Below are 15133 nucleotides of genomic sequence, written 5' to 3'. Positions count from 1 at the left end.
AGTTAGTGTTTTGTTTTGTTTTTGGACAGGCAGAGTGGACAGTGAGAGAGACAGAGAGAAAGGTCTTCCTTTTGCCATTGGTTCACCCTCCAATGGCTGCCGTGGCCAGCGCACTGCGCTGAACCGATGGCAGGAGCCTGGTACTTATCCTGGTCTCCCATGGGGTACAGGGCCCAAGCAGTTGGGCCATCCTCCACTGCACTCCCTGGCCACAGCAGAGAGCTGGCCTGGAAGAGGGGCAACTGGGACAGAATCTGGCACACTGACCGGGACTAGAACCCGGGGTGCCGGCACCGCAAGGCGGAGGATTAGCCTAGTGAGCTGCGGCGCTGGCCCATGTAGTTAGCTTTTAATTTAGTTTGTGTAAATGCCTTAGAGGATTTCTAAGATTTTTAATCTGTATACATACTTTAAGATTTTTACCTTAATGCATTGTCCTACCATGAAGGTGAATTTTTTTTAAGAGTTATGTATTTTGGGGGCTGGTGCTGTGGCGTAGCAGGTAAAACCGCGGCCTCCAGTTCTGGCATCCCATGTGGGCGCTGGTTCAAGTCCCAGCTGCTCCACTTCCAATCCAGCTCTCTGCTATGGCCTTGGAAAGCAGTAGAAGATGGCGCAAGTTCTTGGGCCCCTGCACCTGTGTGGGAGACCCGAAGAAGCTCCTAGCTTCAGGTTAGCCCAGCTCTGGCCATTGTGATCATTTAGGGAGTGAGCCAGTAAATGGAAGACCTCTCTCTCTGCCTCTCCTTCTATCTCTAACTCTGCCTTTCAAATAAATAAATAAAATTTTTTTTTAAGTGATTTGGGGGCCAGCACTATGGTGTAGCAGGTAAAGCCAGTGCCAGTTCAAGTCCCGGCTGCCCCATTCCCACCCAGCTCTCTGCTAATGGTCTGGGAAAATAATAGAAGGTAACCCAAGTGGTTGGGTTCCTGCACCCACGTGGGAGACCTGGAAGAAGCTCCTGGCTTTGGATTGGCCCAACTCCAGCTGTTGCAGTCATTTGGGGAGTGAACCAGTGGAGGGAAGACCTTTCTGTCTCTCCTCTCTGTAATTCTGCCTCTAAAGTAAATAAGTCTTTTATAAAAAAAAAAAAAGTTTTCTATTTGAAGGACAGAGTGACAGACACTGAGAAGTCAATCTTCCATCCTCTGTTTCATTCCCCAAATGTCCTCAACAGCCAGGCCTGGGTCAGACTGAAGCCAGGACCCCTAAATTGGGGGCAGGGGTCCAAGTACTTGAGCCATCATTTGCTGCCTCCCTGGATGCAGTAATAGGATGTTAAATCTGAAGTGGAGCAGCCAGGACTCAGAGAATTTTGCGTTGCATTTTCCAGTGTTTAAGGTATTTTTACAGAGCTGTGGACTGATTACTTTTAACTCAAGTTCACCGAAACCTATCCACCCTTTCCAGACATAGGCTATTTTTTCTTTTATGCTGGATGCCTCAGGGAACAGCAGTTGTTTTGGGATGGTATGGGAGAGATTACAAAAGGCCAGGATGCTAGTTTCTCATGCTGTCTTTTTCAGATGTCATAAGCAGAGCTTACCAGAAGAGCTTTCTTCCTGTCTGAATATGAAGCCTGAAGTACTGAGAACAAAAGCAGATGTGCTCTGTAAAGCAGCGTTGCTTTCTTCCCAGTCCTCCCAGATGGGAACGGGAGACCTGAAAATTCTGAGTGAGCCAAAAGGCAGCTGTAACCAGCCGAACACAAGTGCTGGTCAGGAAAGCACATTGGAATGTGTTCCACAGCCATTGACTGACCTTCCGAAGGACTGCTTGTCCACAAAGCCTTCTTCTAAGGAAGGATTGGAAATTGCCCATACTCCTGAACTGCAAAAGCACCTAGAACATGCACCTTCCACGTCTGATGTCCTGTCAAAGAAACCAGAAGTAAAAGCTGACGTCAGTAGTGATAGCCCTAACAGGTGTGCAGAACAAAAGGTAGAACCTTCCACTTTAGGTTGTCAGTCACAGAATTTAAAGGAATCGTCAGTAAAAGTAGATAACGAAAGCTGTTATACAAAAAGCAACAATAAAATCCAGAATGGTGAGTATTTCTAAATGTCTTTATTGATAGCATGGACGTGATGGTAGATGTATATAAGTTTCTTATACCTTTTGAGAAAATAGATGAAAATGACTTTGTAGGAAAGTTCACATAAGCTGTCTCACAAGTGGACTCCTGCCGTTCGTTTATTATGAATCAGTGTGGATTTCTGTCAGCATTGTAAAGCTGCAACAGTTCCATTATATACATTTACCAGATGATTTAACTGGTTCCTATTAGAAGGGTAATTAGATGGTTCTCCATTTTTTGGTTGTAGGAAAGTCTTCATTTCTAGCCTTCCACTGATCTTTCTGTAACAGGTTAGAGTGGAACAAGTGGCACTTCGTGCTTCACAGGTAGCTCAGATCTGAAATCAAAGGGAGAAACAGATGGAAAACTATCTCATCACCTCTGGAAAATGACACTTGGGTTAGTGGTTGTGGACACAACTCAAACAGTAGCAGATTCTCTTTGCTTAAAGGAAAGGTCCTGCTGTACCCACAGTTTAAAACTAAACACTCCTCTTATAGGGAATGTGGTACACTTAGTACGTATTATAAATTGAGCATTCCCAATCCAGAATGCACCAAAATTGAAATTTTTGAGTGCCATCGTGATGCCACAAGTAGAAAATTCCATACCTGACCTCAGGTGATGGGGTAGGGTGAGGGTCAGTCACAGTCAAAACACATGCAGTATATATATATGCCTTCTAGCTATGTATAAGTACATATAAAACAAATGATTTTGTTTTTAGACTTGAGTGCTATCCCCAAGGTTTCTCATTGCTTACATGCAAATATTCCAGATCCGAAACAATGAGAAATCTGAAGTGCTTCTGGTCCCAAACATTTCAGATAAGGTGTACACAACCTGTTTTTGGTCTGGGATACGTTCCAATGATGGTTGTTACCGGAAGCTCACACTAGAGTAAAAGAGAATGACTTCACATGTCAAAAGATTCAGAGCTATTACATTTTAAAGATACCTTTTGATAATTGCCAGCTGTATTAGTGTATTTTAAGGTTTTTAAAAGATTATTCATTTATTTATTTGAAAGGCAGAATGGCTGAGAGAGAGGGAGAGACAGAGGTCTTCCATCTGGTGGTTCACTCTCCAAATGGCCACAACAGCCAGGTCTGGGCCAGGCTGAAGCCAGGAGCCAGGAACTTGGAACTCCCTCTTGGTACCCCAAGGACCCCTTCTTGGGCACATCAGCAGGAAGCTGGGTTCGAAGTAGAGCAGCTGGAACTTCAAACAGTTTCTGATATGGGCTACCAGGGTCACAAGTGGTATCTTAACTTGCTGCACCACAAATCAGCAAATTTTAATTAAAAAAAAAAAAAAGCTTTTCATTTGAATCAATAAAAATGAATATAGTGACACTAGCTTTTTTTTCTTTTTAAATCACAGAACTCTGTGAGAGTAGATGACAATAGATTTGTCTTGTGGGTCTTTTATTACACTTGGAGGAATAGGAAAAAAAACCCCTTTCTGTGCCTAGGGATTCTTCTAACCCAGCTTCTTCATTCTTGAGGCTTAAGTCAATATACTTGTTAATTTGCATAAAATCAATTGCATGAGATTTTACTGTTCTCAGGAGTTATGTAACTCCCAAAAGAAAGTGAATATTCATAACCATATCCTTGTTCTGTTTGTTCTTCTTGAGTCATCAGCACACACACTCAGCTAGTTTTTGAAACCAGTCATTTTAGTGAAGATCACTGAAAATGCTAGTTCATAAGCACGTGCTAGGTACACAGGTGAGTTATGGAGTCCAGCTCTGTCTCACTGAGATGTGCAGCTATTCCCCAGGTAATGCGATTGTAACAGAAATCAGTCTGGACGTACTGTTTCTGCTGTGTGCTGTGACTGGCTGAGGAGTGAGTGCTCGGCGCATACCTGCGTCTCTGAGCTGTGGCCGCTGGTACTGCGTGTGGGTGCAGGAAGACCTGATGGAAAACTCTTCAGCTTCCTTGCTCCACTTAGGGGCTAAACACCACAAGCTGCCTGCAGTCGAACAGCTGCCAGCTTTTCCGTTTGGGTAGATGTACGGCTCCTCGGATGCAGGGATTGCCTGGGTTTCTTAGCTCTGCTCTGATTGGAGAGGATCATTGACGGGATCAGCTATTGCTGTCCACTGTGGAAAGCTGGGTTTAGACAGTTCAACTTGATTATTTCTCAATACTTCTTTTAAGCCAGGGCAGAACAGTTGAGATAACCTTCGCACTGTCTGCCTGTAATCTGTGGAAGCCTCGTCCAACTCGAAGGATGATGTCTTTCTTGAACCAAGTGACTAAATTTCCACCCTTGAACTACTAAACTTTTATTTTCTCTCTTTTCTTACGTCTCTTTTCACTATAGTGAATAAGAATGCTTGAGGGATCAAGGACTAACAGCATCGTTTAGCATTTTACAGTGTGTTCTAGTCTTGCTTTAAAAGAGGAGAGATTCGATCACCTCTGGCAATTATTGAAGATGGTTATTTTATTTAAACTTCTGTGGTTTGGGGTCTTCTGATTTTGTCCAACACTGTCCTTTCCCACCTGTCTCAACCAGTACCCCAAAAGTTGTTTTTGTTTCTTTACATTTTGTTAGTATAAGAACCTGCTTCCCCGTCTCATCTTCCTTGGACCCTGAAAAAGGCCTTTTCTGTCTTATTTCCTATAAAATATTCTTAAGGCTCTTGACTTACAGATTGATTCCTTTCTGTGTTACTTAGACTGTTTGTTCTTTCTTGTTACATCTCTACTTTTTCTTTTCTTCTTTAGAAACCATGTTAACATTTCAAGTTCTGCTGATTACAGCTGAAAACCTGCATTTACTTAAAAATTGTAATCCTGTCTTTATCCATTGTTCTTTATCCTGCATGGGCCTTGTATGTGAAGAAATTGAAGATGTGCCAAGTAAAGTGACATCTCTTGTAGGCATTTTAGAAGGTAGCTCTTCATAGAACAAGGGCTGTGTTGGAAAGCTATTTAATTTTTATTATATTTGGAATTGTTAGCTTGTACATAGTTCTTTAGAAAATACACCTTAAACCCATCCTTTTTGAGTATGAAAAATACCTGACATCTACAAAGTCATGCTGTTGCATGAAGTGCATCTCTGTGCTGTGCTAATGTTGTGGAAAGTTTGAGTTAAGTATCCGATATGGAAAAGACCCCCTAAACTATTTATTTTTCTAGGTTTGAACTGAGCATATACACTAGGAATTGTGAGCCTAGCTGTTGAATTTGGAGTTTAAAGTTGCTAAATGGATAGTAAAAGTTTTCTAGTTGTTATGATAGTTGTATTCTTTCTGTTGAGCTGTTTTTAAACACTGCAACAAAACCAAGACGTGAGAAATGGATTCTCAAAAATGGACCTTTTGAGTAGAATTCAGTCAGTTATTGGTGGTTTTTTAAATATATATATATATATATATTTTTTTTTTCTTTTTTGTTTTCCTCAGCCCCGTCCCGGAAGTCAGTTTTGACAGACCCAGCTAAACTTCGGAAGCTGCAGCAGAGTGGCGAGGCCTTTGTGCAGGACGATTCCTGTGTTAACATCGTTGCCCAGCTGCCCAAGTGCCGCGAGTGTCGTTTGGACAGTCTCCGCAAAGACAAGGAGCAGGCGAAAGACTCGCCTGTGTTCTGTCGTTTCTTTCACTTCCGGAGGTGAGACACTGGCCAAGAGCTGAGGTGTTCTGGGCTCCACAGCCTACTTGATCCACTCATCACATAGGATTTCTTTAAAAAATTTTTTAAAGTGAAAAAGCTTAAAAATGCAAACTTCTATTTCCAAAAGTAGGTCATTGTAGAAAGTGCTGAAGGTTCTGAAAAAGCAACTCCAAGTAAGTTTTCAGTCTACTTTCAGTGTTTGGTTGGTTGTAAGAGGTATTCAGGCGGATCTGGTTGACGTGTTGCAGGTTCTGTTTTGATCATACTTTCCCAGTACATAGTTGGAATCTCTTGTTCATGGTAACTGTTTTCTCTGCAGACACTTGGGAATTTCTGTGTAAGAACCCATTAGAGTGGTATTTGATGATCCATCTCACCAGTTCCCTTTTTGGTGATATTAAGATTAATTTTCGTTTATTGCCACTAGGAATGATGTAGAAATGATTATCTCCTTGTCAGAAGTGTGTGTGTACCTGTGTCTGTGTTTAAGGCCTTGATACATGTATTCTCCATGCCCATTTAGTGGGGTTTGAGCATGCCTGTCTCTCAACCTTTGCTACCTTTCCAATTTTATAAACAAAACTTTTTTTATTTATATCCAGTTTTTTAAAAAAGTCAAATTCAGTTTCTTTAAACTTTTCCTTCCTGAGTGAAGAAATGGGCAGCCTTATCTTCTGTTTTTTTTTTTTTTTGACATAAGTGAACAATGTTTTGCTGAATGTAGATGAACATTAGATATAATTCATTATCTCAGAAACCTAGATACATTCAGGTTCAGCTAGTACTGACTTTAATTTCTTCCTACTCTCCTCCTCTCCTTTCCTTCTAAATTAAAATTTGAACAAACTTTGATCTTATTATTAAAAGATTGCTGAGGAGCTGAATTAAACACACAAGTAATTTAATCATTCGTTGTAGCTGTGCTGGTGACTTTCAGATTCAGGCTAACTTAGTGCAGTAGAGTTTTTCAGATGTTGGTTTGACCCTACTAATTCCTGAGTAAATCAAAAGCACATGACAAAGCTTGTGAGTAGCATCATCTAGAGCTGTCATACTGTTCTTTGTTTTTGTTTTTTAATTTATTTGAGAAGCAGAGTTAGAGACAGAGAGGGAGAGACACAGAGATTTTCCACCTGCTGGGTCACACCCCAGATGGCCTCAACAACCAGGGCTGAGTCACCAAGCCAGGAGCTTCATCTGGGTCTCCTACATGGGTCACAGGTACCCAGACACTCAGGTTGTCTTCTGCTGCTTTTCCCAGGCACATTAACAAGGAGTTGGATGGGAAGTGGAGCAGCTGGGAGACAAACTGGCACTCATAAGGGATGCTGACATCACAGGCAGCTGCTTTACCTGCTATGCGACAGTACTGGCCAAGGAAGGTCTTGTCTTTTTTTTTTTTTTTTTTTTTTTTTTTTTTTTTAAATATTTATTTATTTGAAAGGCAGACAGAGAGACAAAGGTCTTCCATCCACTGGTTTACTCCCCTGATGGCTGCAATGGCCAGAGCTGAGCTGATCTGAAGCCAGGAGCTTTTTCTGGGTCTCCCACAGTTGCAAGGGCCCAAAGTCTTGGACTGTCCTCCATTGCCTTTCCAGGCCATAGCCAAGAGCTAGATCAGAAGTGGGGCAGCAGGGACCCAAACTGGTGCCCATATGGGATTCTGGCATTGCAGGTGGCGACTTGATCCACTTTGCCACAGCACTGGCCCCCAGGGTCTTTTCTTAATATTGCATAGCATAAGCTGTCTAAGAGAAACTGGAACAGACTCTTTGGTAAAACAGTATCATAGGGGCCAGTATTGTGGCGTGGCAGGTAAACCTGTCCTCTGCAATGCCAGCATCCCATAGGGGCACTGTTTCGCGGCCTGGCTGCTCCACTTCTCATCCAGTTCCCTGCTGATGTGCCTGGGAAAGCAGTAGAAGATGGCCCAAGTGCTTAGACCACTGCACCCATGTGGGAGACCTAGAAGAAGCTCCTGGTGTCAGTCTGGCCTAGCCCTGGCCATTTGGGCCATTTGGGGAGTGAACCAGCAGATGGAAGATCTCTTTTTCTGTCAGTCCCTCCCTCTCTCTTTCAACAAATAAAAAATAAATCTTTAAAAAAAAATCATAAATTAGCTTTCCCCTGATACTTAAAGTGAGGCTGGCCAGAGCTGCCTCATGAAACTCCCCTGCAGGTGAAACCAGACTGGGAGTAGGGTCACCATGGTGAAGCTCACTTACCAGGCCTTGGTGCCATTCCCTCTCCCTGTGAGGTGGCCATCATGAGTTTTTAGCTTTGTCGCTCTAATTCAGGCTATCAGTTACAAGCTTGCATCTCTCCTTGAACTTGAAGTAGATGTGTATCCGTTATGCAGGTGCTAGTCTCTTGTCTTTTCCATGTTTTCTCTAAACCAGACTTTGTCTCACAGGCTCAGAAAGTTTGAGTAGCATCCAGTGCCTAAGGAAATCGGGGTCCCCAGCAAATTGTTGAAAGCTTTCATCAATTGACCCCAACTTATTCCTGTTCCTTACCTATGTGTCTAAGCCCTTTGGTCTAATCTGATATTCTACTATCACTTAAGTCACCTGTATTTTTCTTGCTTTTGTATGAATTACTATCTTCTGCATATAAACTTTTCTTATCCATTACCTGCCTTTTCTTGCGTGGTCAGCGCAGTTACTATTTGTACCATGAAGTCCTCTTCATATTAGCCCCCCGAAACTCATACGCAACACTTCTTCCTCCCCTCTTATGAGACTGACTGTCATGTCTGTCACACCCTCCTTTGCTATGTGTTTTTTGTCTTTCTTGTGCCTCCAACTAGAAATACATAATATTGTGCTTTAAAATTTTCAAAAATAACGTGTAGCTTGTTAAAAAGCTCAGGTGTTCTCAGGTATAGAATACAAATACTGAGGACGTGCTCGCGCCTCTCCTGCTCCTCTCACAAGCTCACGGAGTGCGTGCAGAGTACCTCACAGAGCAGTGTGGCCGTTACTTCATGACTGGCTAGGGTTACCGTGTCCTTGTGGCGCTTTACCTGTGAAGCAGTAGTTATATCCAGATCCAATCAGATTATTTGTCACCTGTTTGTTATCAGCTTACTCCTGTGGTAACTTGTGATTTTCCTTGTTCTTAAGCCCCAAGTCTGACAGGTTGAACAACTGTCCAGGAGGCAGTGCGATTGTATCTTGGTTTGAGTACAAATGCATGTCTTTCTTCTCCCTCCCTCCTTGCTTTTTGGGGAACAACTTACTTTTAACTTGTTTCTTACCCTTTCTGTCGACATTGCTGGGTAACAATAGACTGTAAATAGCCATGGAGATTACAGGAAACTGGAAAGGACCTTATTTATTAAACTAGTAATTGCAAGTCATGGATCAGTTTTGTGGGCACATACGTACCTACATATTTTTTCCCTCCATTTCTAGGTTACAATTCAACAAACATGGTGTGTTGCGAGTAGAAGGCTTCTTAACACCAAATAAGTATGACTCTGAGGCGATTGGCTTGTGGTTGCCTTTGACCAGAAACGTTGTGGGGACTGATCTGGACACAGCCAAATACATCCTGGCCAACATCGGAGACCACTTCTGTCAAATGGTGATTTCTGAAAAGGAAGCCATGTCAACCATTGAACCACACAGTAAGAGCATCTCTTAGGGGGTAGGAGTTTTGAGTCCAAATTGATTTTTGTTCCTAAGTGACACCTAGATCCCAATGTGTGAGTTTCATTTTCACCCAGTTTAGATGACTTTGGTATAAGATTGCATTTTTCCTGAATTTTAACCAGTCGATGACCTGTCTATAAAGTTTATTTTGGGGCCCTTTTCAAAGGAGTAGAACTTCTTTTTGTTAGGGAAGGTAAATGTGAGGTGGCGATGGACTGCTCAGCCTCACCAGCAGTGCAGCCTCATCAGAAGGGGATGAGGCCTCAGGATGGCATGTGACAAAGACTCCTAATCAGAAGTACGTCTCAAAATAGAAATCGATCTCTTGAGGCAGAGTCTGTAGGGCAGGGCCCGGGTGTAACGGTGGACACAAGCTCAGATGAAACTGATTCTGCTGGAGTGGAGATTTGAAGGCAATACACTTGTCGGTGCAAGCTGGGCATGTGTGTGTCCTCCACTCCTTGGGAGCACTCTCTCACTCACCTGGCAGCCCAGTAAACTGTAGGGGCCAGTGTGGGCGACACATTAGAGCTGTGACATCGCGACACCAGGACACCATGTTCTGAAATGGCTCAAAGTTAAAGCTGAAGTGTTTTCATTGCTTTGGTGTAGGTCTTTTCAGATTGTACATAGCCAAAGATGGTTGAAAGCAAGCATCCGCATCAGTCTTAGTGAAGAATCTGGTTGTAGCTACCAGAGAGCAGTTGAAGCTAGCTTTGTATACAGTTGTTAGGGGATAGGTACGGATGCTGCTGCATCTCGGAGTCCAGGAACAGGAGCTGCGGCGTTCCTGGCAACAGGAGTGCAGAGCTCACAGAGGAGTGGGCAACCAGAAGGAAAGAGCAGCTTCGGAATTTTCCCTTTGAGGGTAGCAGAGGCATAAGGTTTTGTTTTTTTGTTGTTGTTGTTTTTTTTTTTGTTTGTTTGTTTGTTTTTTTTATTTGAGAGGTAGAGTTACAGATGGTGAGAGGGAGAGAGCGAGAAAGTCTTCCATCCTCTGGTTCACTCCCCAGTTGGCCACAATGGCTGGAGCTGGGCAGATCCGAAGCCAGGAGCCAGGAGCTTCCTCCCAGTCTCCCACATGGGTGCAGGGGCTCAAGCACTTGGCCATCTTCTACTCTATCCCAGGCCATAGCAGAGAGCTGGATTGAAGTCTTCATCTGCTGGTTCTCTCCCCAAATGGCCACAACAGCCGGAGCTGGGCTGATCCAAAGCCAGGAGCTTCTTGCAGGTCTCCCACATGGGTGCAGGGACCCAAGGACTTGGGCCATCTGCTGCTGCTTTCCCAGGCCATAGCAGAGAGCTGAATTGAAGGTAGAGCAGCCAGGACTCGAACTGGCATCTATGGGATACTGGCACCTCGGGTGGTGGCTTTACCAGCTATGCCACAGTGCCGGCCCCCTCCTGCAGTCTATTTAGGACAAGTGGTACTACTTCGCCATTTTCAGTAGAGACAAAAAATGTCCTTATTAGACACATGTAAGTATGTGTGACAGATGTGGAAAGCATTCATATGTAGCTGGTCTGTTGGCAGTACGTAAACAACTGCACTATAGATACCTCTTTGGAACATATTAGTGGCTTCAGCAGGACTATTGTAAGCAAGTGATGTTTTTTCTTTCCTTTGGATGAGTCATCTGAAAAATGTATTTTTTTTCCATACAGGAAAAGGCACATAGTGATTTTTTTTTTAAGAGTATAAACAAATTATCTCCTCCTTGAAGATTTAAATGTGATCAACTTTCCTCCTTGCCTTTTGATTATCCTGTCCCTCTCTCTTGGTTCTGTGAGTGATGGTATAGGCTACACCATACCCACAAGGGGCTTCGCTCTGATCCTGAGATCAGGAGGCAGATCTCAGACTTCCTACTGTACTCCGCTTTCAGCCACAGTCACTTAGTGGGTGGCTAGAGATAAGAATCTAACCCAAGTGGCCAAGATGAAATTCATAAAATCTCGTTTGTAAAAAGGCCGAATAAGCCAGCGCCACGGCTCACTAGGCTAATCCTCCGCCTTGCGGCGCCGGCACACCGGGTTTTAGTCCCGGTCGGGGCGCCGGATTCTGTCCTGGTTGCCCCTCTTCCAGGCCAGCTCTCTGCTGTGGCCAGGGAGTGCAGTGGAGGATGGCCCAAGTGCTTGGGCCCTGTGCTTGCATGGGAGACCAGGAGAAGCACCTGGCTCCTGCCATCGGATCAGCGTGGTGTGCCAGCCGCAGCACACCAGCCGCGGTGGCCATTGGAGGGTGAACCAACGGCAAAAAGGAAGACCTTTCTCTCTCTCTCTCTCTCTCACTGTCCACTCTGCCTGTCAAAAAAAAAAAAAAAAAGTAAAATAAAAAAAAAAGGCCGAATAAAACCCTAGGGATTGTGCCTGGATTGTTACACTATAACGAAATGTCACAAGTTCCCTCGGCAGTGGGCGTCGTTTGGTGCAGACAGGTGTGTAGTCATTTAAAGAAAATAATGGCTTGATCCCAGACTGGGTCACAAGAAAGATCCTCTGTGCAGAACAGTGCAGCAGGATTGGTCCAGGACTGACAGGAGGGGTTTTCCTGGCCAGCAGATGCTGGGCTTCTCTGTGACTCACAAACGTGTCCTCCCTTTGCTCGTACTCTGCAAGCTCTCTGATACCCGGATAGGGCACCTGGATGGATACTCTTCCATGCCAAGGAGAGGGGCCCAGTGGCCTGCCCAGCTCAGAGCGTCCCGTACTTAACATGATACTCTCTGCTGATTGTTGGATATGTGTGTGTGTGAGTAGATTCCCCACCCCCGCACCCCTCTCGGAGAAAGCTTTCCCCATGCTGCCTTCAGAGCCTTACAGGGACTCAGGACCGAAAGGTCGGAACCACCGCTGTGTTACCTGTGTCTGCACTCGCTGTGCAGGCGGAATGGGGCTCTGCACCGGTGGATTCAGTCTCCCTGGTGGGAGGCAAGACTGCCTGAGTCCACACAGTGCGAATAGGCCCACATCTACAGTGTGAAGAAAAGTGGATGGGATTGCTGAAGGAACGCAGGAGAGCTTCCTGGGTGTGGGGACAGTGTCTCTGATGAGGGCTGAACTCTCATCTCACAGAGGGGAATGGCAGCTCCCCATCCCATGCCCCTCACATTTGACTTCAGAAGCCCTGTCCTCCCCAAGACTAAGTGAGCTGTTGATTTTTGCAGGACAGGTTGCTTGGAAGCGAGCTGTCAAAGGTGTACGAGAAATGTGTGATGTGTGTGACACCACCATCTTCAATCTGCACTGGGTGTGTCCTCGGTGTGGGTTCGGAGTGTGTGTGGATTGCTACCGGATGAAGAAGAAGAATTGCCAACAGGGTGAGAACGGACTTAATTCTCCTCTAGCCCCCTAACACTTAAATTAAACCCTTGTTGATGAGTGGTTGATGGATTTCCGAAGCATGTGGGGCCAGGGTCCCGGAAGAACAGTTAACTACAAGACCATTATTTGCAGGTGCTGCTTACAAGACTTTCTCTTGGTTAAGATGTGTGAAGAGTCAGATACATGAGCCAGAAAACTTAATGCCTACACAGATCATTCCTGGAAAAGGTATTTCATGTGATGAGCGGTTTCCTTTCCCCTTGTCTTGGTTAACTCCTAGGGGCTGGGTTTTAGTAAATTATCCTGAAGTGTGTCCTGGGATGTTGGCAGCACCTTTTGGTTAAGATCTTAATGGACGGTTTTGTGCATTGCGGAAGGCATCATGGCGGGGTGGGGGGGCACCTTGCTGCAGTGTCAACTCTGTGATGTTGAGGTTCAAAGTGCCTGATACCCTTGCTCAGATGTGTGCCTTTGCCCTTTTTTTAGCCCTCTATGATGTTGGAGACATTGTTCATTCTGTAAGAGCAAAATGGGGAATAAAGGCAAATTGTCCCTGTTCAAACAGGCAGTTCAAACTCTTTTCAAAGCCAGCCTCAAAGGAAGACATAAAACAGGTATTGCTGCTTTTGCTAGATTCACCATCCTTGTGATTGTTGTCTGTCTTTTAAAGTAACCCAGGGACTTCTACAGTATGTTTGAAAGGAACGTGGGGACAGCCGTCAGTGGGGAGAATTTGCCAGTCTCATGAGACAGTTCAGAGACCTACTCCCACTTCTCCCATTACTTTGTGGATCTCATCTGTGGCCTCTTTAAGTAGATTTTATAATTTTTTTTCTTGAAAAAACAAAAACTTCTTTTATAGTCTTATCTTGCTATCGAATTTTATATGGGTTTTAAAAACTTCTCATGTGTTTTACAGAATTAAAATAATTCAGCAAAGCTTTAGAATATTTTAAATTACTAAATGTATTTTACCAATATGTGAAGATTTAAAGGAAATAATGAAATGAACACGGACCCATCACTCGGTGTAAAAAGTACATTCTCTTTGTCCCATGCCTCTTGCTGTGGCATCCCTCTCATTCCTCCATTGCATCTGCCCCGTTGTCCACTTCTGTCTCTTGACCCAGTTATCATGATCCCACATTTGTTTTTAATACTTAGAAATTTGGTTCACGTGTTCATACAGCTGTGGTGCTGAAAACAGCACGGAGCAGTTGAAGGTTGTTTTTGAGATCAGAACTGAGCTAAAGATTTAATTATTTATTTGGAAGGCAGAATTACAGAGAGAGAGAGAGAGGGAGGTCATCCGCTGGTTCATTCCCCAGGTGGCTGCAATGGCTGGTGCTGTGTGAATCAGGAGTTTTCTCAGTGCCTCCCACGTGGGTGCAGGGGCTCCAGTAGTTGGGCCATCTTCCACTGCTTTCCCAGGCCATAGCAGAGAGATGGATTGGAAGTGGAGCAGCCGGGACTCAAACCAGTGCCCATATGGGATGCCAGCACTGCAGGTGGTGGTTTTACCCACTATGTCACAGTGCCAGCCCTATATACTGATATTCTTATTCCTGGTTTTCATATATGTATAAACTCACCAGCTGAATCATCAAGGCAGGTTTCTTTATTTTTAATAAAAAGACATGTATATTTATTTGAAAGAAAGGCAAACTGAGAGGGAAGTCTTCTATGCAGTGGTTTACTTTGTTCAGGGTTGGGCAAGGCCAAGGCCAGAAGAACTCCTTCAGGTCTCCCGTTTGGTTGGCAGGGACCCAAGCAGTTGAGCCATCATCTGCTGCTTCCCAGGGTGTGCATTAGCAGGGAGCTGAAGCGGAGGCAGGACTCCATCCCAGGCACTCTGATAAGGGATGTGGGTATCCTAAGCAGTGGTTTAGCCCAGTGGGTCACAATGCCTGCCCCCACAGCATTTTTTAAAAAGAACAGTAATGGTGTATCATTTCCAAGTTTTAGTTTTTCTTTTCAGTTTATAAATGAGTTCTTCTAAGAGCTCCTGCTCACGCGTTTCAGGCAAGTGAAAGGAGCATTTCCTCATCTCTCTGTTACGTTCCCTTCTGAGTCAGCTTTTCCTCTCCTTCCTCCCCTCATTCGTTCATTCTGCAACCTTGGCTTGAGTGCTGTTCTGGATTCTGGGGTCATTTTGAAGCAGCATGGTACAGGGAGAGAGAGGGGTATGTACAGCACGAGACTGATGGTGAAGTGGTGGAGGGAGAAGGCTGAAGTTGCTAGCGTGTCTTGGGTTTTCATTAGTACTACTCAGAAGCTACAGATGAAAATCTTTCCTGCCTGGTAGCTCTGCCCCATCACTGCAGGACAACTGCAGCTGTGCTGGTTTTATTTTGAATATTTACCTCCTGCTGGGCTATTGTGGGAGAGGGTGCAGAAAGGAGACCGTCATTCTGCGGTTGATGTCAGATTCCCCTTTGTGCTT

The 15133-nt window shown here is 44.5% G+C and overlaps 1 protein-coding gene across 3 annotated transcripts in view; it reads left to right on the top strand.

Moving 5' to 3' along the window:
- KDM3A (lysine demethylase 3A) overlaps positions 1–15133 on the top strand; it is a 57824-nt gene that overhangs the window by 28497 nt on the left and 14194 nt on the right. For 2 of the 3 annotated variants that reach the window (XM_008254152.4, XM_051836598.2), the window contains exons 10-15: positions 1528–2048; positions 5503–5707; positions 9127–9341; positions 12534–12686; positions 12823–12918; positions 13177–13304. In XM_008254152.4, the coding sequence (XP_008252374.2) occupies positions 1528–2048; positions 5503–5707; positions 9127–9341; positions 12534–12686; positions 12823–12918; positions 13177–13304 (1318 nt within the window). The remainder of the gene's footprint in view (positions 1–1527; positions 2049–5502; positions 5708–9126; positions 9342–12533; positions 12687–12822; positions 12919–13176; positions 13305–15133) is intronic. The other variant, XM_051836602.2, reaches the window with a different exon arrangement.

This window comes from Oryctolagus cuniculus, chromosome 2 (genome assembly GCF_964237555.1).
Source record: "Oryctolagus cuniculus chromosome 2, mOryCun1.1, whole genome shotgun sequence".
NCBI lineage: Eukaryota > Metazoa > Chordata > Mammalia > Lagomorpha > Leporidae > Oryctolagus > Oryctolagus cuniculus.
This window is presented reverse-complemented; position numbering and strand designations above follow the sequence as displayed.